At 39.9% G+C, this 25232-nt stretch overlaps 1 protein-coding gene across 2 annotated transcripts in view; it reads right to left on the reverse strand.

Annotated features, from left to right (window-relative positions):
• GALNTL6 (polypeptide N-acetylgalactosaminyltransferase like 6) overlaps window positions 1–23911 on the reverse strand; it is a 465365-nt gene extending 441454 nt beyond the window's left edge. Inside the window, exons 1-2 of one of the 2 annotated variants that reach the window (XM_032685194.1) lie at window positions 23614–23705; window positions 15699–16590 (exon numbers count right to left, since the gene is read on the reverse strand). Coding sequence is in view for 1 of the 2 variants with exons in the window: in XM_032685192.1 (XP_032541083.1) it covers window positions 23614–23751 (138 nt within the window). In the remaining variant the exon portion in view is untranslated. Of the gene's footprint in view, window positions 1–15698; window positions 16591–23613 lie in introns of both variants that reach the window. The other variant, XM_032685192.1, reaches the window with a different exon arrangement.
• Between the last annotated feature and the right edge of the window lie 1321 nt (window positions 23912–25232).

Here is a 25232-nt window from a genome sequence, read left to right on the forward strand (position 1 = left end):
CAGCTGCATTGAACCTCTTACTCCCAGACACAGCATGGAAGTTGACCAGTAGCCCCTATTTCTTCTACCATTCAGGCGACATCGATACTGAGCATACCCGAAAGTTAAGCCACTTGAGAGATAAGACTGATGATAACCAACAAATGTTGAATTCTCTTCAGGTGTACCTTCAGAAGGGAGAAAAGCGAGCATTCTTACTTTAAAACTGACTGAAAATTAAGGTAGTTTCTTTCTCCAGAGAGATGGAAATGGACCCTTAGCTCCCTTCAGGCAAAGGAGGGAACTGAACCTGAGCCTACACATGCTCTCGTTGCTACCTCTGAGAGAAAAATGCTAAGGGGAGGGGGGGGACACCAACACAAAAACAGACTGCCATTGCATCTCCTTTAGATAAAGAATGCTAAAATACGGCTCCAGGGTCACCACTGATAAAAGGTGTCTACATCTCCCATCAGTTTGGCTTCTTAAGAAGGATGCCATGAAGGAACTACATGTTGAGCAGCATTGCGCAGTACTTTATTCCAGCTACTTCCATGCTGGTCCATGTTAGACACCAGATCAGTGATCACTGGGTCAGAATCTCCTTGTGGGGGTGTGAGGGTGGGGAGGGGAAGGGCTAGGCCTAGGTCTGTAGCTAACATGGCTGTGCCCATGAAGAGTACATGGCAGGGACAGCCATGCGGCTGGTCTCTCAAGGTCCACTTGGTGGCCCACCCACACCACATCCCCTGGAGCCTCTAAGTGGTTGTGGCACTCCTCACTTTGGCTGGGGGGGGACAGTGAGTGGTAGGGAGCCAAAAGTTCCACCTAGGGGGAATGGCCAAAGTCTATAAACAGACACATATGTGGCCTCCATCCCCCCTTGGCCTCTGCCCTCCTAACCCACCAACATGTGACCTCCAGACTGGTAAATATGTCTCTCCCTCCTCTCTTTCTCTCTTTATTCTTTCTTCTCCTAATCTCCCTTCCTTTACTCCGATGGGCAACTTAAACATCTGTTTTCTGCATTTCACTTAAGTTTGCATTTGCTGGGTGTAACAAAGGTTCCCTTACTATAGCAATGCTTGCTAGTCTCAGTAATCTGTTGTAATGCTTTTGGGAAGTTACATGTTATTTCTGTAAAACCCTTTTTGCCAAAATGCCTATTTTCTCACCAGATTAAAAGAAATCTCCTAGAGAAAATCTGTAGTTTTTCTCTGGACATGAACTCAAGGTATCAAAAAATCAAAGGCTTTGCAAGGGTTTGTGTGGGCAAAATCTCTTGAAGTCTGAAATTAAAGCGTACAAACAATAAAAACGTGGAACTTCTGGACCAGCGTATAACAGCCCATTCCCCCCATCTTTAAGTTACGCAGGTCACAAATAAGCATATGATCAAGAGATTTAATCCTCAGGGCCAAACAGATTTCTGGATCACTTTGCACTTGCCTTAAGCACTAAGTGTTGAAAAGTCCAGCACTTGACATTCAGACCTCTTTTCAGATCTAGCCTTCAGTCAAACAAGTCAAAGCACAAACTCAAATTCCAAAGGTGGATTTCACAGAGTCATCATCATAGACTCATAGATTTCTACGGCATTACTGAAGTTGAGACACCACTCTAGGGTTCCAAGCTGGTTAAAACCCAAAAACAGGTTTCAAAGCTGACTTTTGTGTCACAAAGTCCCAAGTTCAACTTGAGAAATAATTAAAATACACTATTCAGTGGCCCTACTTATCTCCTGAGATTTTGGGGGCATTAAAAAAAGAGTATAAGCAAATCACATTTTCTTGACATGCTGCTTCTACTAAATATTCTAGAGAGATGCCCATGTGCTCCCTACATTATTCCAGGGGGATTAACAGTGTTGGTATTACAGTAAATAATGTATCCTTCTATCTCAGGTTACCACAGCAAATTTTATAGAGTTTGGATGCAGAATAAAATGCGGAAAAGGAGAAAGAAACAATCTGGACAGAAGTTCCAAGGAAACTTGAGAACCGACATGCCTAAAAAAATTTCTGATTGTTTAATATAGTCAGAAGTGGGGACAGGGTGCGGGTGGAAGAAAGAACCAGAAAGACAGACCCACTATTTTTTCCATTAAAGCATCATTTTGCAACACATTTCCTTTTTTTAGTAGTTATGAACACAGTTTTTCAAGGTATGTTTTCAAACCATTAGCAGTTTTCCAACAACAATCTAAAAATACTATGCCCCAAATCAGTGAAGTTCAGAGACAGTAATTCTTTCTGAATATTGCACTGAATCATCTTTACTTTTCATTGACAAATTCCATGCTGTTAATGGGTGTTAATCACAAATTCATCAGTATGCAGAGTGCTTTCTATTGTGTGGATGTTCATTACAGGTAATTTGGCAGCTGTTCTAATGTGTTAGCTGTTTCAGTGATGTAGAATATATAATGACAGCTTTACTTTCTGAATTTTTATTTACTCACCAATCTCCTTCTCCCTCCAAACGTTCATTTCAGGTGAAAGCAAGTCATGATGCCCTGGTACTAACAGGAAAGAGGAGAAGCATGGTGTGTTTTACAGGTAAATTTTAGGGACGATGTGTTCTGTTCATCCGACCAAAAGTCAGCTGTGAGGGCTGAAATGAAAGGACTGCAAAGGTGAAGTGGCAGTCCCTGGAAACCACAACCCTGTAGTCTATTTCATGTTTACTGTATAAGACAAACCCACAAGATACTTGAGAAGAGAAACAAGGCCACTGCAATAGCTAATGCATTTTTTAAACTAGTATATTTTCCCCGCAAATTACCTACTTATTAAAACACAGAGGACAAAGAAATCAAGGCAAACACATGCAAAATGTGTGGCTTTCCCTGAAATCTGTTTACCAATTTGGAAAATACAAGAAATCTGTCATTTTACAATTTGTCTGGTTAAACGATATTCTTTTTCCTGTGTATTTAAATACGCTTTAATTGAAACTAGTTGTATTTTAGCTTTGGTCTCTGATATAACCAAAATAATCTGTTGTTTTCTTACTGGCTTATATTAAATGCCTTAAAAAAGGAACTGAAATATTCATCTATTCTAACCATTTAACTGTGAAAGGGTATTTGCCTTTCCAACTGTATGATTCTCATAGAATCATAAAATAGTTTGGGTTGGAAGGGACCATAAAGATCATCTAGTTCCAACCCCCCTGCCAAGGGCAGGGACATCTCCCACTACACCAGGTTCCTCAAAGCCACATTCAGCCTGAGGTTAAACACCTCCAGGGATGGAGAGTTCACAGTTCCTCTGGGCAACCTGTTCTAGTGCGTAACCACCCTTATAGGAAAGAATTTCTTCCTAATATCTAATATTCAGCTAAAAACCATTCCCCCTTGTCCTTTTGTTACACACCCTCATGAAAAGTCCCTCTCCAGCTCTGGAGGCTACTCTAAGGTTTCCCTGAAGCTTTCTCTTCTCCAGGTGAACAGGCTGAACAGCCTGGAACTCATCCTGTCTTCTCAGGAGAGGTGTTCCACCCTGTGATCAACTTAGTGGCCCTCCTCTGGACTCCTTCCAACAGTCCATCTTTTTTGTGTTATACAACATGTCAGTTTTGTATGAGCTCTGTACCTTAGCAGGACATTGAGTAACAGAGTAGATCAATCTTGGGGTAAAAAGTAAACTAAATGAAACTAGTTTGCCTTTTCAGCACTTCAAAAGAAATTATTAGGATGAGCATGAGGTGCTGAAAGTCTCACAAATGTTATTACCTGCTTGAAAAAAGGCACACAGGTTTTCAATCTGTATGCCCTAAAGCAGCCTGTGATTCTCCTTATGTTTTGGTGGTTTTTGTTCCCTGCCAAACTCAAACTTTTTTTTAAAGAGATATTTCCTTAAATAGCCACTTATTATAACAGAAACATGCAATGTCTTGCTTCTGTAAATTTAAGTTCTGTTTGAAAGCATTATTGCTTTCCTCAAGTTGTAGAGCAGGTATAAAGAGAACAATAGTCTCCTAAAATAAATGTAATATATAACAGCCTTTCAGGCAATGTCAAATGCAATGGGAAAAGAGTGATGAGAGCTCTCCAACATGAGTTTAAATGAATCTTTTTTGCTCTCTTGTGCCAATGCAAGTATCATTTATTCTTAAAGCAATCGGTCACAAGTTTTCTGTTAGAATGATGGTATTTTGACTGATCTTGTCGAAGTGCAGACAATGAGGAATAATAAGATTCCCAAGCTGGGGAGTCAGTAATGAACAAAATTTGAAGTCAGCTAAAATGAAGCACTGTATGAACTAGAATACGGGATATACATCTTTAGACTACAGGAAATAAGCCAACTGACAAGGATTAGAAAGAAATAATTTTCCCTGTGAACACGATATTCCATAACCATCCACCACAAGAAAAAAAAAATAATCCTCTCTAACACTTCTCACTAGACAGGGCAGGAGAGGGGCTGATATTGATGATACAGATACAAAAAACAGTGTACCCACAGAAGTTCGTATTTTGCAAACGTACTGTGATTATTCTTTGTAAAAAAAGTGAAAAAGGCAAATATTTATAAACAAAAGATAACCAATAGAAGGTGTTTGAAATCAGCTTCTTTTTCAGGAAGACCGATTCATGGTTTTTAACTGCTCAGTGCCTCCTCCAAGAGAACTGATAAAATTATGGAATTGTTCCCCCAAGTAAGTATAATGAAAGCCCCCACACTGATAAAATGCACTTCAAGAGATCACTCAAGACAGAGACATCCAACAAAGTCTGAAGCGACTCCAAATATTTGTGGTGCACGTGAAAAACTCCCATGCATTGCCTTATTACAATTTCAAGCAGCATTTTAACTGTATACATTTCACTGCCTGGAAAGAAAACCTAGCCATATATGTGCTCCTTCTGCATAGCTTATGACATTACAAGCTCACAGGCCACTTGAGGGCGGGCTGTTGTCACACTGTGGAATTTAACTGGGCATACGGAGGTAGTTAGGTGACAAACGGACGATTGTTTCACAGACTTAATTTCAGCTAAGAGTGCTTGAACTGAATCAGAAAAATTCCAAGACAGACTGCAAAAAAGCCAAATTAGGAGCTTCCAGAGCTTTCCGCTGAAAAATATGAGTGTGGGGACCTATCAGAGCTGGTGAAAGCTGATGTTCTGCAGCCAGATTTCTCATGCTTGCTCCCACCTACTATTATTCCACGGAAACACATCTCAAGTAAATTTGGTGGTAAAGTTTAAATGATACTTTTTCCTCTCTCATATCTATTTGTCTGCCTAGAAGAAAGAGGGTAATGAAGGAAATGGACAGTTTTCCAAGATAGAAATAGTTCAAACTGATTGCTTGGAGACTTTGAAGGTTTATTCTAAGACTGAAAAATACTTAAGTGCATCACTAATCTGGGTGAAAAACCTCTCTAAGTTTTCTGTCAGACTAATTTCTTTATTTTCCTCTCAAGGAGAAACAGTACAAGAATAACACCATACAGCTAGAGGTGAAAGATAAACACAACTATCTTATCCTAGGACACAGTCAGCTCTCTTCAGCATCTACTAGAGAGGAAAGAGCCTTCAAGAAACCATTGTAAGGTAAAGCTGAGCAGTAACATCAGTCAGACAGTAATTACTGGTCATCTGTCAATTGAGAACTGTTTTCCAGAGGAAGATTTCCTAGCCGCATCTTAAAAATAAGGTAACCTAATCACACAAAGTAATAAGCTGGACCCTGCAAATGGAGGGACTGAAGAGTCATGGAGATAGTCTCAGTCACCTGCGGATAGGACAATATTTGGTCATCCACGCCACTTCCCAGCAAGGAATGCATTTCATATTTGGCAAAAGGAAGGTGCCTTGTGCCGTCCTGGCTTCTCAGAAAGAATATTGCTTATTCTCATTTCAATACATTTAAACAAATGAAAGTATCTACAGATATCGCATGTCAGTTTTTAATCAGTCTGCAATGTAGTTACACTTTTGCAACACAGTATTCTACTCTTAATTTTTGCGCAAAATAACCATGAGCAAATATAGCATCGTAAGGCTTTGGCAAGCCTTGATCCTGTAAAATCTACTTGAATTATCTGTTACATAATTATCTGTTGCACATTTTCTAACCTCTGAACTATTCCTCTGAGAACAAATACAGTATGAACGGGGTTTATATATATACACTAAAAAAAGGCTATGACTATAAAAGTAACTGCTTCTTCTATCTCTTTGAAACTCTAAATCATCCCTGTTTACAGCTAAAATCAAATTCATCAACCAAGAAGGCTCACTCAAATTTTGTCTGGAAAAATCATACCTCTGAAACCACTCAGAAGAAAGGCTGCTGTTCAAATACATTCATATCTCCTCCATGCATGAGTTACAGTGAATATTATGCGTGAATTATATTTAAAATTCATTAAACCACATGCTAACTCCTTTATTAAGAACATGCACCCCTTATATAATTATTATTTCTAATATATTCTTATGCTTTGTTCTCCCTTTCAAACTGGAAGGTTTTAGGTTCACACTTTTCATTCTGTTTGCTTATGAAGTGCCAAATAAATTGACGGCATTGAACTATAACTGGGTGAAAGCACTTTGTGCAAGACTGTTAGCAACCAACAGCTCAAAACTACATTTTATTTAAGAGTTCATAAATCTGGTTTTACTCAGTAAAAGCCCTTAAAAAACAGTTATACCATTAGATTAATGCTACTTAATCTTATTTTTAAACCTGTAAGATCTGATACTTTTGTAAGCTATTATTAGGTTAACTGTCACACTAACCAATTTCTTTTATCCGCAGCAAAGACTCAAAGTACTCAGTAGTTCAAACTTCTCATTCAGCCACCACTTTGAAATATGACTTGTAGGGATGAGAAAAGGGTTTGGGATCAACTCCTTCTACACCTTAGCCTACTGACAAATTTTCTTCAGATGACTGTGATTTTGCCCAGAGTTTGGTAACGGACATTATTGCTAGGGTACTTCATGGTGTTCATCAGTGTTCAAAAACATATTTTGAAAACAGCGGGGAGAATGAAGATTTAAGAGGTTGCTTGGAGCACAAAAGAGAACATGAAAGAACATATAAAGGTTGATGCTAGAAACGAGTCAAAAGAAACTGCCTGACAGATGGCATCCCAGAAAGGATGGACTCTCGTTATGGCAAGATTCTGTCAGTACAGATGGTGACTGACAGCACTGATTACAAAACTCGGTTCCCATTGAAGGCAACAGGAGCTTTACTCCAGTAATGGGGATTATGGCAATGAAGTCTATCTTTTTGAAAATCCTATTGTTTTGCTATGAAATACTCTACAAGAACTTGCATAATTCTTAAATTGAAGATCTAACACCTGGTCAACAGTATAGTTGACTGGATCATATTGCAACTTTGTATATAAAATCTAGGACTACATAACAATCATGTATTTAAGAGAGAGAGAAATTAAACAAATTTCTACATCATATGTAAACGTGCAGTGCAAGAGCTGGCTTTAGCAAATAACTATGCAACAGTTCAGGAAGACCTAGACTTGTGCAAAGCATTTCACATTGTCCTGCATGAAATTGTTGGCTCTAAACTGGAGAGATATAGATTTGATGGATGGACCACTCAGCACATAAGGAATTGGATGCATTCAAAGAGTTGTGGTCAATAGTTCAATGTTTGAGCAGAGACTGGTGATGAGCAGTGTTCCTCAGGGGTCAGTATCAGGACAGGTGTCATTTAACATCTTTGTATGCAACATGGACAGTGGGACTGAGTGCACCCTCAGTAAGTTTGTCACCACCAACCACCTCTGTGGTGCAGTTGACACACTAGAAGGAAGGGACCCTGCCATCCAGAGGGACTCTTGAAAGCAATCCCAAGTACAAATACAGGCGAGGCAGAGAATCAGTTGACAGTAGCCCTGGAGATGTTGGTTGACAAGAAGCTTGATATGACCCAGCAATGCACCCTTGCAGCCTAACAAGCCAACCACATTCTGGGCTGCATCACAGGAAACGTGGCCAGCGGGTCAACAGAGGCAATTCTGCCCGTCTACTCTACTCTTGTGAAACCCCACCTGGAGTACTAAGCCTGAGGCCCCCAACACAAGAAGGACATAAACTTGTTGGAGTCCAAAGGAGGGGCATAAAGACAATCACAGGCTGGAGTCCCTCTCCTTAAAGGTCTTTTCCAACCTAAATGATACTATGATTCTTTAAAAATACCTTTTCCCTCTTAGATGTGCTGCTTTGCATTAGCAACTTCACATTATGCTATTCACAATAAACAAAACAAAAAAAGAAAAAAAAAAGGAAAAAAGAGATGAGCTTTTATCTTCACCAGTTACTGTCAGCAAACTATTAAGTGATGTTCTGGTAAGTACCTGGCAAATCCCTGATGAGCACAGCCAATCCTAATGAATAAGGTTTCCTGTAAGCAACCTCTGCTGAAGCAGGGGGAGAAAAGATATTTTCTTTAGTCCTAGATGGTTAAGATACATATTCCTGTGGTAGATTTTATTCATGCTGAAATCAAAAATACAGCCTTGATATCAAACAAAGTTCAATACCAGGAAAATGGGAACCATTTGGAAATAGCAAACCACTATCTTCATATCTATATGTACTCAAGAGTTCAGATTACAGGGTAGTGAATGTACAGCTTTGCAGATATTCCACAGAGTAATTTGAATATTTTAAGGTCATAATCTCCTCTTCATATGCAATGTATCAATTTAAGAAAATATTTTCCTTCAATAGTAAAAAAACCCTTACATCGAAAACCACAACCCCTCCCAGCTGTTTCACATATATTGAACAACACCATCATCTCAGACTGAAGATGTTCCTTATGACACTTTATCATATTCAATATGTCCATGTTCAATATTCTATCCTGAGGAGGAAAAATTTAACATTATTTAAGATAAAGAAAAGGTTAATTAAAAATTAAAAGCAAACTAACTACACAGAAGACTCTAGGATCCTACTACTAGCACCTAAATAGAGGATGAAGAGTAGGAGGATCAGTGCCCCTGTAAGTATCGATTAAAGTTTAGAATCCTGAAACTGTGTCTTTAGTCTCCCTCAAATATTAATTCATACACCAAGATGTGCATTTATAATAGAAAAATGCATATTTTTACAGTTATATTTAGTCTAGGGCATCTGTTTTCTCCGTGTGCCACCCCTCAAATTCATTGTGGAGTAGCAACATCGAATCTGTCTGGCAATATTACTCTTTCTGGCTCACCAGAACAGTCTCTGTCATCAAGAAACTCATTCAAAATCATCTCCTGCTCCAGAACTTGATTTCGTATCAGCAACTACTAAGACTTTATCTTACACATTATTAGTTTAAGAATTACTTTTATAAATCACAAAAAGGTCCATCTAGCTAACTATTTGCTTCTGACAGCAAACAACAGCAAATCATAAGGACAGATATAAATACATGGCAAACAAACAACTTCACTTCCCTACAATACCCTTCCAGCCTCCAGCAACTGATGGTTCAAGGACATTGCAAACCAGACACACTGACTTTATCCCTAATGTATTTTTCCTCCACAAACATATTCAATTGTTTCTTGAAGCCATGCAAGCTTTTAATATCCACAATGCCTGGTTCAGAAACCTCCACAGATTAATAACGTATTGCACACAGACTTGTACTTGCCATTTGTTTTGAAACTGGTACAGTATTTAATTTGATGCTATTATGTCTAATGAAAGAGAGAGTCAATAAACTGAGCCCTGCACATCTTTTCCATGTTACTCTCTTCTAAGTTACCTCTATCACACTCTCAGTCTTCTCATCAGTCACTCAACAATGAAGGCTTTACTTAATTCACTCACCCTTAATAGGTATCTTTTCTACGCCATCTGTGATGATTATGATTGCACAAGAACTGCATACAGTATTTGAGAGTACACAATGAATTTACGCAGTAGTCATAATGTTATTCTCTTTGAAATGAAAGCTAACATTTTCATAAAACCAATATAGCCATCAAGAGTGCCATCAAGAGCTCCTTCCTGAGTACCAATTACCGTGTCAAAAGTTATTGCGGCATACGTAAACCTAGGATTATTTACTTCCCCATATACATTATTTTATAATTTATCCACATTTTTCTTTAGAGGGCTAGACAAACACAGAAGATTATATGTAGGGATTCTGAAATACAGCAGCAAAATTCTGCCTGTATTCTACCCCAAATTTCCCATTTCCTTATTTTCTCTCTATTCCATTACACAAACTCTGTCCATTAGAATGAATCTTCCAAACACCAGCCACTGAATACACAGATCATTTGTTTATGCCTCTCTTTCCTAGGCATGGAACATCTTAGTTTTCAAGCTGGTCTTGTTTTACATTTTCTTTTGTCTTGCAAGTGGCTTGATTTTGAAGATCTCTGCTGATCCCTTGAGCAGTCACTGCCAAATCATCTTTATTTTAAAAACTGTTTTTACCCCTCTTTAGATAGTTAATAGACCTCTAAATTATTTGAAAACATTGTTCTGGTGAAGTGCATATTCTGTTTATTTTAAGCAAATTTCTACAAGTTTCATATAGGTGTACTTTAAGGCCATGACTGGAGTCCGTTTTCAGCTCCTCTTCCAGAAGACTTTTTTAACAAAAAACTACCGCCACAGCCTAAAGCTAATTGTAAAACGTAACAAGTTACTCAAGCTTCCAAAGCACTGCCAAGCTTGTTAAGTCCAATGTCATTGAAGAATGGTAAATTCCAGTTTTACTGACATAAGACTGTGTTACTAAATTTTGTTATACTGAGCTGATTTTTGTTTGCTTTTTAAATTTGCAGTATGAGCTGCCTGTAATCTTAGACTCTAATACAGCAACTATAGTGCAGTTTTGCACAGAAAAGCAGATTACATTAAAACATAGAGACATATTTGGGATGCGAAAAAACATATCCCTGCATTTTGAAAAATATATAATAACCCCTCATTCCAGCTCAATTTTAAAGAAGAAAAGAGCAAGTAACACTTTACACTTCCAAAAAGGAAACGAATATTGCAATAATTAAGGATGTGAATTTTACAAGAAAAAAATATAAAAGCACTGCTTTTACAAATGAAGTTTTGAGAAATAAATGGTATCACAGAATTCTCCCACCCTGCACCAAAAATAACAATAATATGCTGCACTACTCAGGTCTTCCAATCTTCACGCTGCAGAGAAAGGGAGAGTACAGGAGTAATAGCATGGGTCTGTGTAAACTTGGGATACAGAAGGGGAGATTGAACTGACACCTAACATGCCATAAGCAGCACCCACACCTCACTATGTCTTCCTTTTATATCAAAAACGCAACCCTGTTTTCTCAGAGCACTTGCACAAAAGGTGACCCCATACACAACAGAAGAAAACACAATTATAGAGTCTCCTCTCAAGAAACAGCCTGAGTTTGCTACATAAAAATATAAAGCATGCTTTATTCACACATTTTCAATTCACTACAACATAAAAAGCCCACAGGTCATGTTTGTACGATGCAGTTAACATAAAACTAAGAGCTTACCGCAATCAAAATAAAATATTCCTTACTGGCATTACTTCAATAATTGACCTAGCCCAGGGTCATTTTAAAACAGTTTAAATGCATCATTAATCCAGGGTATTCTAAAGCAGCTTTACTAATATGCTATAATAAATTAGAACAGAGAAGTAAGGTTGCAGTTACCATGCATTTAAAAAATAATAATATGATAACAAAATATGCCAGACATGCAGATTAGAGCAACATGAAAAAGAAGGCACAATAGCAACATGATTCAGAAGTTAAAGAAATATATTTGATGGGATGTATTTTCCTTATTATTCTCCTGGGTACACATTTGTCTGACTTTCATGTTTCCTTCGTATCACTTCCATCCTAGCATTCTGGCAGCTCCTCACTCTCCGCTATCATTAAAAGAGAGCAGCCAGTCTTTCAAACAACCAGATCAGTAAAGTGGATATTAATCTGCAATACAAAGGAGGTTACTAAATGGAAGAGAAGGTCAGTTGTTTATTTTAGATCACATATGTCAGAAGAACAGCAGGTTAGCAAAGTGTATTGTAAGGACGGCAGCACTGGGCAAGTGTTTTTGAACAAACTTGTGTATGTTCTCCTAAAAAATCTGTATGGGAGTCCACTGTCTAAAGAGTAGAAATGACTCACAGGAAAGACTGGAAAGAAACAAAGGCATAAATTAAATGAGCCAACATCATTATTTCCTACGTATTTCAGGACTTTGAAGCAGAGAGGGGAAAAAACATTCAGTAGACTGTTGAAAGTTATCACTGTTCAAAAACTAAGGTCAGCTCACATACAATCTGTGCTTAAAGAGGGACAAGACACAAAAAGAAAAAATCCAAATTTATTAAAAAAACCCTTGAAAATGCCAAAAACACTGTAGATTGTACCGAATTCATACCCATTAACATATGCTTCTCCATGTATTTACATGGTGTCTCACAAAATTGTTCCGTTCCTTGCAAGATTGTTGGCATGTTACATTAGGGAAAATAAATTCCCTCTCCCTGTAGGAAGCAAAGATGGTCCCCTCACCTCCTCCTGCCCATAAACAAACATACACGTCCATAGGTATATGTGTACATATATAAATAAAAGGAAAAACTCATAGCCCACACTAATAAGTAGTACTGAAGAATCTCTTCTACTAACGATTTCTTTAAAATTCATTAAATGAGAGTTTCACTTCTGATGGAATTTTAGTTTTAAGCTTTATCAGTAAGATTTTACTCTCGTATGTCAAAGAACCAACATTATTACAATACAAGAAAGTGGCAAATTTTTCCAAGGTCTATGTCTTGTAAGACGTTACAAAGTGCACAGGTAGTAAATACGTGTGTCCCAGCCTTGATCTCCCATGTTCATTTGTCATTCACATCTATTCCAGATGCAGAAGCAGGTTGCTGCTTAGCATGATCCCATCTCCATTTCCTTGTTCCCAATATAAAATACAATTTTTCTTCATTGCTTCTGAAGGAGACATCTGTTGTGAGTCTAGAGTATTTAAAGAAAAATATCTCTCACATGTTCATATTGAAGTTGCTTCAAAGAAAATGCCTTAATCATGACTGTACACACTACGGCACTTGGAATTTCTGAGTAGTATTGTGTTGAGATACCACCTCAGTTTTATAGAAAGTAAGTCTCACATTAATAACAACTCTTTATTGGCCTCATAAGCCACCAGCGTGCCTGTAGCAAAAGTGGATAGTGCCTTCCCAAATCTTCGTTCGCGAAGCCTAGCCATGATTATCAAGCAGTTTCTCTCAACGCTTTGTGTACGAATGGTTTAAACAACATCTCAGCATCTCCATCTGTACTGCTCTAGGTGCACCCTCTCCTCATGGAGCAAGAAGAAAGGGAAGATGAGGAAAGATCATAGAAAGTTGTAGACTGTGTTTCCAGTCAAATTTATTTCTCACCCCTCTGGCAGCTTTGCTGCTTTTCCCTGATGGAGTCCCAGAAGTTTCCTGTCCTCCTCTGCAGCCATTCCTGCTCACATGGCATATCTATTTGCATTGCTGAAGATGGCAGCTTTCAATTTTGCTTTTAAATTCCATCAGTAGAGGCAGCTGGTGCAGATGAATGTAACTTCACTTTCATGTTAGCAAAGCATAGGCTAACATATATATTCTGGCTGCTTGTATTTCTTAAATGGACTACTTTAGGAAGAATGGAGAGAAAAACCCACACTCTTCTCAGGCTATAAAGTTCGAGTAATATAGCTCAAAATAAAATCTAACCATTGTTAGGGTGTCCCCATGTAGCTGGAGAAATTCCTGCTGCTTCACCGTTATTAGGAATTATGTCAAGGATGCCCTTATGCTGAAAAAGATGTAATCTGATGTGAAACACAGGTTAAATATACTGCAGGAATATTTTGCTGTGAGGCTTTTGCACGTAATTTTTTTAGTTTTCTGCTACCTTTTACAGCCATCCCAAGTATTTTTTATGCCCTTGTATGTTGTATCTTTAATGATCCTTTAGTAACTTTAGTGGAGAATTTGTTACTCAATGTCATAAAAGTTCTGAATTTACATTTTTACACTAGTGTTATAATTGCAAAATTTGATCAGCAATTTGACTGTCACTTTAGTTTATATTGAGCAATTTTGAAAAAACAACATCCGTTCAAGCCTGTCATTCATTTTGTACCCATAACAAATGCAACTTAAAGCGTAGTCATTTATCAGAGTCTGAGAAAAATAGAAATTTATTGCTTGTAGGATGGCATTAACATGTCTTTTACATGCATTCTCTATGCTAATGTGAAGCTACCCCTCTATAGAGAAAGCAATCTAAAAATTTCTGTGATTCAATCCAATATATTAATTTACCCAGCAGCCAAATGAGATATCAAAAACATTAAAGAATCTGAAATGTTGGGGGGGTTCCCCAAAAAAAGCAAATAAAAAGGAGAAAAATAATCAAGAGATGGAGGTGTGCTGCTATGTTTAAAATGAAAGGGCTTTCCCCACTGAGAGAACACCTTAGGCATTTTGCTCTTATAAAAAAGAATACATATATATATATATATATATATATATATGTATATTTCAAAAAGTCGACTATTGCATTAAACCATGTATTACACTCTGTGCAAGACAGATGATTCAGAACTGGAGAACCATTGAAGGATGGTGGCTAAGCACAAGATTTGGTATGATTTACAGTCTCTTCTCAAGTTATCCAGCTCTGGCAAACTACTGCTGCATCTGTGCAGGCTTTGTCAGAGACCAGTAAAATTTTGCAAGGGTGAAGTTAATTTATGCAGAAGAGATTTCAGTTGCCAATATCTGCTGGAGCTAACTCTTATGGGTGGGAGTGTCTCAGACCTCCCTAGCACACTGTTTGACCCTGTCTTCTTGGACACAACCACACGAAATTTCAGCAGCACTAACCAAAAGATACATTACAAGTGCAACTTTTAGCCCAGGTATTGGATGACAAAACAGAAAGACAAACTGCCGGTAACAGAAAATTATTTTATCTAATGCAAAATTGGAAGATTTTAATCACAGTGAGACAAAAACACAGAGGCTAAAATATTTATCTCACAGTAGTAGAGACGTTAACATTGCAGGGCCTGTATTTCCAAGGCACTGGCTCTGAACAGAGACACAAGGAGTCCTTCTTCTTCCCCATCTTTATCTATAACCAGAACTTGTCATAGGCTGCTATATGTTCTTACTTGTCCTAAGTATTTGTTTGCATTCTCCTAGAAAACTATTTTCAGAGAGCAACAATAAGTAAACACAGTAAAATTTTCTAAATAACTTCATCTGGTTTTCTATTTTAAGTACAAGTATGAAAAATTATGCTTCTTTAAGCAAATGAGCACCTTAAGTTAGTCTGATAAATCTACACTTATACACTTCAGTGAGCAATCCAATTTCTAAAGCACTGGTGTCCTGACAAAATTCTAGTTCAGATAATTACTCTGCCTAGCTAAATCTCTTAGCAGTATCGTATGCTGTCATAAACTGCTGTGTAGCGAAGAAGTAAACTGTTAAATTGCCACTGCTTCTTAAGCACAGAATCAATGGTCTATTGCTGATTGATGAACCATTTAGGTTGTATAGGCCAAATTTTCTAGTCTACTATGTCAAATCTGCACTGTAAATTTGGCATTAAAAAGAACAAACAAAAAACAACTGGCAAAGCACAGCAAACTGCACTGGATATGGTAGCTCTTAGATGGCACAAACCTGACACAACTGTCACGGCACTGCACGTTTACGCTACTGCCAGATGGCACCAATCTCCAAACTCCTTGTTGCTGCAGCTCTCATATGAGCATACTGCTCATATGGCCCTGAAAACAACACGTAAATGTTCTTCAACTTCTTCAGGGAGAAGTCTGTCTGATAGGCTTGAACTGTTGTGGAGGTGGTTTCCAGTGATCTAATGAAGCATCTGTCAAAGACCGTTGTGTCCTGTCATCAGAGATAGGGTTGAAAAACTCAGATATCTGATGGTAACCAACAGCTGGAGGTGATGGTGGGGATAGGGATGCTGTAGTTATCTGTTAAATCCAAATGTGGCTAGATGAGTCTCGTATTCCAGCTAGTGACTGCTTCCTAAGGGCAGAGGTTTTCAATAAACAGGATTTGACCAGAAGAAAAAGATGATAGGAAATTCCTTCAATAGGATCTTCCAAGAGATCTTAAAACGACAGCATAAGATACAACTGTCCCTGTGAAACATAGCCTTGAACAGAAACATGACAGCTGTGACCCTTCAGAGTACAAGCATCCAGAAAAGAGTGGGATATTGTAGCCTACATATTTCTATGTTAGCTGGACATACACGTCATCATTTTTTTTTCCTGAAATTCTCTTAGTACATTGTTCTTAGTTCAGTGACTAAATACGTGACTTGAATCACCAAGTGTTTGCATAGACTTGGAGCCATGTCACCTTCTCGATGAAGAAAAATATGTGAAAATCATGGAAATGAAGGTAAAGAATTTGAAAGATAAATTCAGAAGTAGTTAAATTCCTGCAATAGATTTTCTTCCTCTTCTTTACCTCTTGAGCAAAGCTCCAGAAGTAAGTGTCTCCCACGGTGTTTTTCCATAAAGAAGAGGGAAAGATTTCTCTGTTGAAGACAAATTTTGAAAAAAAAAATTACCCAGACAAGAATATCACACAGTGAAACTCCTCCAAATGTGACAATTGTCAAAATCAGCTTGAAACCAATGAATCACTATAGAGCTTGACCTTAAAAACCAGTTTACATTGTGTGCTGATTGTGAATGGGATAGAATTAATTTTCTTCACAGTAGCTGGTATGGGGCTGTGTTTTGAATTTATGCTAGAAACAGTGTCGGTAACACACAGATGTTTTTGTTGTTGCTGAGCAGTGTTTATACAGGGTCAAGGCCTTTTTTGCTTTTGTACTGCCCTGCCAGCTAGGAGGCTGGCAGTGCAAAAAAAAAAAAAAAAAGTTGGGAGGAGACACAGCTAGAACAGCTGAAACCATCTGACCAACAGGACATGCCAAACCATTTGACATCAGGCTCGGCAATAAAACTCAGGGAAGAAGGAAGGGGGGACAATAGGAACACCTGATTGCCCCTGGGAAGTGGTGAATTATTTCCTTGTTTTCCCTCCATGGGGGAACTTTACCTCTTAAACTGAATTTACCTCAGCTCATGAGTTTTCTCATTTCTACCCTTTGGATTCTCTCCCCCACCCCACCAAGACGGCAGTGAACAAGCACTGCTATGGTGCTTAGTTGCCTGCCAGGGTTAAACCACAACATACTGGAATTCTCAAAGAAAAGTTGGTTCAGAAAGTTGCCATGTCCTCATAAAGCCTTTACACATTTTAAAGAAACATTAAAAACTGCTATTTCTTTCAGTTAGCGTAATTTGGTCTCTTCACCAGGAGGAACATTTACAATACATGTAAGATTTTTAGCTTGGGATTCCCAAGTTGCGTCGTATTTGACTCATTGATCTCTGCGTTAATTTTTTTTTTTAAAGTAGCCAGATGTGCCTACTCTTGGCCCAAATCCATCAAAATAGTTACTACACACTCAGTTTTGCTGAAGTCAATTGCTATAAATGTGTACATCAGCATATTGCTAGACAAAGACCATAAGTTACCCGTCTAAGCATTAAAAACACAAGAAAAGCTGAATTGTTCTTTCTTTATGTGAACAGACATCTGCCTACACACACAGTTGCATCTCCACTGAGTGGTACACACGGTGCAGTCTGGCTTCTGACCAGGATGCACCTACAGTGTCACTGCAATTCTCCAGGGCCAAACACAAGAGAAAAATACCCAGCACAGGGAGATACAGAATTTCAGGAAAGAACTGAGCATCATTTCCTAGTGAGGGGTATGCCCCCCTAGTTAGTGAGCAACCTTGCACTCCACCGCAGTCCCCCTCATTGCAGTAGTCTTTCTACAAGTCCAACTGCTGGCATGCACAGAGGTTTCTTGACCCTGTGTTTTATTTCAGATTAATCCAAAATGACTACACACATTAGCTGAAATACATTACAAATTTGGAGTTAAATGGAAAGAAAATTAAATATAGAAACCAGTCCATTTTATCCTGTAAGATATACTCTGTTTAGTAGCATTCCTGAAAATTGATACGTATTAAATTAACCACAGGAGGGCTCCCTCTGGTACACCGAATACTACAGAAGCATACTGTTTATTGCCAAAAATAATATTGTATCTTAAAAGTAACAAAGATTTTCGACCTCAAATTATATTTTCCTCAATAGGCTCCAATATATACAGGGGAATAAAATTATATTTGAACAATTTATCTAAAGAAGTGAATTACAGAAGTGTTAACTGTATGGCTTAAACACCTAAAAGGCAAACTGACATTGCCAATGCACTGCATTTTAAGACACTGTTTTGTCATGCCACGTATAAGGGCTCTTGGAGCTGACACATCAGCACAGCAATGAACAGGGTTGTAGTATAAAAGAGCATTGAAAACACCAGGTCCAAGCTGCTGCTCTGGGGAGAGAAATGAGGACTTGCTTAGAACAACAGCACATGCATAGAAACTGAGCAGAGAAAGTGAGGCTTCAGATTATCAGTATTTTTTATGGTCTGACAGGTACTCTCCAAAAATAGTACAAATGAATGTTAGCAACAGTCAAGCAGCTACTTTTGTAAAGTTGAGACTGTTTGTCATTCTATACTTTATTTGCTCCTCTGCTAAAGAGAAACCAAACTTCCACCTCATAAGTTTGCAGTGAAAGCAAAGGTGAGACAGTGGAACCAAATACATAAGTAACTGACAGTGTCCTGACAGTGTAATAAAACAGGTGTGTATTTGTGCCCTAAACCAAAAGATAATTTGTACAACATTTTGCAGCTGTTGAAATCAACTGGAAAATAAGAGAAATACATCTATGGGGGAGGGGGGAGGGAAGAGGGAAGAAAATTTTTCTCTCAAGATACAGCTTTTACGCAGCTCCAGAAAGAGAATTCACCAACTCAAGCTTTGTACTTCACTGCAATCAATAGTAAGTTAACAGAATTAACTGTCCTGGAAAATTTATGATTACAGAACTTGTGTGCTAAACATTAGGAAACATTGCACTTCGGGGTAAATTTAAATTTTCACCTCTTTCACAGACTTCAGAAATTAATGACCGTTTGCAAGACAGATTTCAGGCCGAAACCGCTTCCTGGATTCAGAAGACAAAGTCAGTACTTTCACAGCCAGTGGAAGGTTAATTTTGTGCCTATTTGCCAACTATAACACAAGGCCACATGATTTGCAAGGACTAAGTTCTCCTTATGCTAAGGAGTTCATTTAAATCCATACCTCACGTATCCCATGAGAAAGAGGCTAACTGGGGCTAACTGCATAGAAATAAGGACTTCACAGGACAAAGGAAAGAGAGTGTGACTCTATCCCATGGAACAATGCTTTCCCCTCACAGCACAGCTGTATTTTGCTCTTTGTTCTGGACACCACGCATGCACCAAAATAAAAAGGGCCAAAACCATTGAGAGTTTCTCCAGTAGAAGTGCCTCAACCAGGAGGTTAAAGCTGCATGCCTCACTGCACCAAAGTATAAGTGAAATGAAGCCAGAAATCTACCTTTCTTCCTTACTTTACACATCATAAATCATTTCATTAATACACTAAGTATGTATTACAGAGCATCTGTGACTAAGAGATGCTGTTGTTCAATCCAACTTTAAGTGAGGAGATTTGACACTGGGTAGCAGGAAGATGACAAATCAATGAAAAAAAGTACAAAATGAAGTTGAACTATATCAGGGGTTACTTCACTAGACTGCCTTCCTTTCAGTCACCTACGCTGGCATCCCATATAAACCAAAAGAAACATATCTCTCAACACTTTTCACCAAATACCTACATTACAGACACTAGAAAGCTGCCACAAGAAATTTGGTTCTTTTATATGAAGTTATGTTTCATATACTAAAAGTGTATAAACAGACAAGGATAAAACCTTACCGTAGCCAAACAAAGTAGCACTAACTTTAGATAGCATGAAATACCCAGATTTGGACCGGGATTACATCCTACTGGTTGTACTACATTATTGCTTTTCTTCCACAGAAAACAAAACTGAAATTAAGTTTTATTAGCATAACTTACTATCCAAAAAAACCTGGCTTTGGAATTTTATCAAAAGATCAGATAGGACTTTTATATCATATATATATATATAATATCTCAATCACAAAACAAAAACAAACGAACACACATACTCTCAAATTAAACTACCTGTAAAGACTTTTTTAATCAAAACTCAAGGACACCTTAATGTGTTAAGGAATAAGACTTTTTTAAAAAGGCAATAAAAATATCCTATTCGACTTCCCTTATTTCCACAATATAGCAAGGAAGACTGACTTAGAAAGATTTAAACCAGAAATTATCATTTTCTTTTCCTCATGTGTGCCACTTTACTATCAAACTATATTTTATGAAGATCTTGCTGCACCATGTAACTCAGAACCTAACATATGTACCTTTACTCTTGAAGCTCCACTTTAAATAGTGTGAGAAACCAAAAGTAAATAGCAATTATCAAAATATAAAGATCAAGCCTATTAAGTTCTCAAGAGAAAAACCTACGACATCACAAAGGCTTATAGAACGTTTCTGCGAAACAGAGATTCATAGAGACTAATAATGTTTATAGAATTCACGTAAAGTGAACAAAATCATTAATGTTGTCTGAAATCACAGTTGTCAATACTATTTTCTCGTCTTTTAGTTTTTCCTACAGAAGAGCTTCTCTGCTCAGAAACAGAATTTGCACAGTGACAAAAATGACTCTTATGTAACTTACTGTAGCACTATTTTAATGAATAAAAAAGTCAACTTATTTTGTCATATTAGAGTTTCTAGACAGCACTAAAGAACACAAGTACCTCTTCTAGGCACTGGGAAAGACACAGTCCCCAGGGGACACTGTTCTACCATTGATAGAAACAGCCTGTTTTTGCATTGTGGACTGCTTTCAAACAGCTCCTATGTTTACTGCTGTCAGGGTATCAATGCCTCCTCCATCAGCCTGCTATCCCTCCTTTGCTCTGGTGCTGTAGCAAGCAGCTGAAGTGACAGGAGAGGCTGACAGAGCCCTCATTCACAGGGAAGTCTGGGGATGTCTGTTTTAGCAATGAATTGGGAAATTTAATTTATAACTAGGCAAAACATCATTTCCCTATGCCACCTCTTCAAAAACACTTTATGATCAATAACATGAATTTAATTGTTCTTAAAACAAGATGGCACATTTATAAATGTTACTGTCAATATCAGAATACCACTAGACACACATTTTACCCATGAGAGCAAAACCACTTCAGCCTGTAATCAAATTATTGGAGTCACAGACAGCTCTACTTCTCTTCCCTGGTCAGGACACACCACAGCAGTCCGACTATCACATGCTGACTCTAAATACATACCTATGTAACCTAACACAATCTTAGAATACATAAGAAAAGTCTGCTGCAGTTTCAGTAGGACTGACATCTAAACTTGTGTTAAGTCACACTAATTATAAAGTAATTGAACACCTCAAGGGCAAAGAATGACTGCGCTGAGTGTGTAAATTCTTGCATGCCTTACTAAATTACCAGGGAAAGAGAAAGTTAACAGTTCTACTATGATACTATTTCTAATGCAGTATCTTCTCACGTGATCTCATTTTTAGTAAAGTCTCAAGGAATTTGAACCGTTTCCTTTGTATTTAAGGGAGTTGAACTCAAACTTGTATTTCAACTCCTGTTCCTTCTAAGTGTTTTGGGTTATAATGTGTGCAGCTAAAGACACAAGTAACCTAACTGCATTACTCACCTGTACTTCAACCTGTTTTCCCCACTGGGTAAATGACATTGCCAACATGATTTCAATACTTACCGTGATAACAGAATAACACCAGAGTCAGCTGTAAGGTTCAAAGTTGCACTGCTCATTTTTACTGTTTTCCCATTAAACAGTCCCATTACTCCTCAATTAGTATTCAGGTTGGGAGAAAAGGGAAGGGGAAAAAGAAAAAAAGAGAAAAAAGGAAGCTAGTAAAAAAACCTCTTCAGAAAATGTAGGATTTAAAATTTTCTGGGGTCCCATTAGCAAGTCTCACTAGCCCTTCACGTATGCTCAGCTGCTTATTTCCAAGGTTTTCTTCCACCACTTTATCCAGAACCCTTTTTTCTTTTTTTTATTTAAAAAAAAAAGTTATCTCCCTTTGACTGCTAACCAATCATGCTCTACTTAAGAGTGCAGTCTTGAACATTAAAAATATCATCTTATGTCAAGGCATGTGTGTTCTTAAGAGCCATGCAACACATGGAAATCATTATTTGTATTGGAAACTGAAAAGAGTGCAGTGTGCACCTTGTAAACTAATGACAGACACTTATGATTGTGTGTAATTTTCTTTCAGCAGAAATTACTTCCAACTAAATTCTATCACCTGACACTTACTGCATTTTAAAACCCGTGGACAGATAAAGTAAGCTTCAAATTAAGAAGCTATTCCTAACTTCCTCCTCTAGTAATATTCAGGATATTTCATTAACCAAAGTTATGATATTCTGGAGGACTAACTTCTGTAATGGATAGCTATACTAACAAAGAATCAAATATATTACTCTTCAGTTGAAGTCATTGATTTAAATAAGTTTAGTATGTAGGAAGTGCATCACATACATGGGTGACGACCCTTGAAATGAAGACTACTAATACAATAAAATTATAAATTATGCCACCTAATACATTCTAACATGAAGGCTATGCAAGTGGTAAACAAGTTAAAAGACCAGGCAATTCCTTAATTTCTTACTAATGATCTATGAAATATCATGTTAAATTAAAAATACACTGACAGTTATAGTGTAGGAGCATAGCACTGTTGAACTGAGCAAACATAAGCTTTGGTAAATTACGGGCAAGGTTATAAAGAACTGCATTACAACAACTCCTTAAAACTAAACTTCACTTAATGCAGGTCATACTGTGATTTATGAGCCATACACAAACCCAGCAAGTCAAAGAATAACTCAAGAAAAAAAACCAGCTTATGTCAACTGCTGTTATTAATAACAGTGATTGAGGAAATAGTAAACTGAAAATATTCGGGAGTTTGTTGTGACATCAGTCTGACAAGCAGTTACACACAGCGTAGCTGTATCAGGTCATAATAGTGAGTTTTCAACAGAAGGAAAAAAAAAATCTCGGCGGTAAGACACCTAGATGGATCTCGAGCAATTTCAGCGGACCTACAGCCACACATCAGTTCGAGAAGTACTGCAGACAGGCAAACAAAAGTTGCGGTAAAACCTCCACTTCTCGTAATGAAAATCAGAGCCCAGCATCACCCTCGGCTCACCAACGAAGCACACAAAATCCCACTTCCTCCTAATTCCACAGGCAGCCTGTGTGACTGCTCACCTCGGCGAAGCCCAGCCCGGCGGGCTCAGATGTTCGCTCACAACTTTCTCTCCCCGGCGCGGCGGCAGGACGAGCGCACGTGCTGCCGCTCCCCGCTCCGCGCACCCTGCGCCGGGGCCGGGCCGTGCCCCGGGAGGCGGCAGCGCGGCGGGGCACGGCGGGGTGGGCTGGGCTCCCGGGCGGCTTCGGACCTACCTGCGGCTCGGCGGGCTCGGGCGGCTTCACCAGGTGCTTCTCCTTGTAGAGAGACCAGAGGCCGATGTCAGGCAGGAAAATCAGAGCCGCGGTGAAGAGCAGCGTCATTTGCAGAAACCTCTTCTGTTTCCTCTTCATGGCCAAAGCCGGGCTGCTCTGCTGGCGGCGGCGGTGTCAGCTCCCCCAGCACCACGGGACCAAGTCCTTCCCTCCCCGCTGTCCCTGCCAGGGGCCCGGAGCCGCGGAGAAACTTCGCCCTCCTCACGCCTGCCCACCCCGTGCCCGGGCGGGGCCACCCCCCGCGGCGGCGACGGCGGCGGCGGCGGGGCCGAGGCTGGCGGCCGCTCCCCCCGCCCCGGCGCGGTGCTGCGCGGCGGCGGTGCCGCGCCTGGGGGAGCTCATGGATCCACCTGCGTACAGAGCGGCAAACAGCCCGGCACACGGCGCCAGAGGGGCAACAGAAATATATATTTAAAAAAAAAAAAAAAAAAAAAGAGGGAAAAGCCCGAGTCCTCTAAGCGGCGTGGGACCAAGAGCGCCCTCTCCGCCCGGCTCCGCCGGAGCGCTGGCGCTGCGCGCAGCCCCCGCGGCTGGCCGCGCCCGCCCGCCTCACGTCCCCCTGCCTGCCCGGGCCCGGGCCGGGGGGCGCGGCATCATGAGCTCATCACGCGCAATTTGCTAAGCAAGAGTTTTAAAAAAAAAAAATCAGGAAAAGAGAGCTGATGCCGGAGCAGCGGCACAGCGCGCCCGTCCGCGCCGGGGAGGCGAGCAAAGAGAGGCGGCCCCGCGCCCCCCGCCACCACGTGCGCGGACCGGGCCGGGGGCAGGCGACATCAGGCCCGCCCCACCGCGCCTCCTCATCCCGGCCGCCCCATGTGCGCCATCCGCCAGCTCCACGGCTTTTCCCCCGGCGGACGAGGCGCTGAGCGGGAGCCCGGCGCGGGTTCCGCGGGCCGGAGCCGGGCGGTGCTGCTGCTGTTGCTGCCGGTTCTGCCGCCGCGCACCGGGGACGCGGTTTGGAATTCCCGTTCCGGTCCGTCCTCCTCGGCGCTACGTGAAACGCGGGGGGAACCGCGCGGAGAGCCCGCGGGCTGCTCCCTGTCCGGGGGCCCGGACCGCTCCACCGGGCAGTGTCGGGGCGCTCACCTGCCGGGCTGTCCCCGCGCTCCCCCCGCGGCGCCGCCTTTCCCGAGGCTGCCCGACCGCAACCCCAGCAGCTCCAGCCTTCTCCGAAACGCGGTCAGCGGTCACCCCCCACTTCAGTAGCAACACCGAGGGAAGGAGATGTTCAAAGCAATGTCGACTTGTACCCAGCTTGTTGCAATCGAACCCGTTTGGGCTTCTGGTCAGAGTTCAGCTGGTCGTTCTGACCACGCAGTGCAATTACCTTTTCTTTTCAAACTAACTCCTCTAAGCAAAATAGGAGGACGCTCAGGTTAAGCTTACTAGGACCTAGTGCCCTTTAAGCTTTGTCACATCAAACAGTGGGAAAGCGTGTACGAGACTTGTAACATTAACGTGTTCAGAATGAATATTGAAAAATAAAGGTATATCTAACTTCTTTTTTTTTTTTTTTCTGTCTTGCATGTAGAAAGCTACCACTTCAGTGACAGTCCGTG

This window comes from Chiroxiphia lanceolata, chromosome 4, assembly GCF_009829145.1.
Source record: "Chiroxiphia lanceolata isolate bChiLan1 chromosome 4, bChiLan1.pri, whole genome shotgun sequence".
In the NCBI taxonomy this organism is placed as follows: domain Eukaryota; kingdom Metazoa; phylum Chordata; class Aves; order Passeriformes; family Pipridae; genus Chiroxiphia; species Chiroxiphia lanceolata.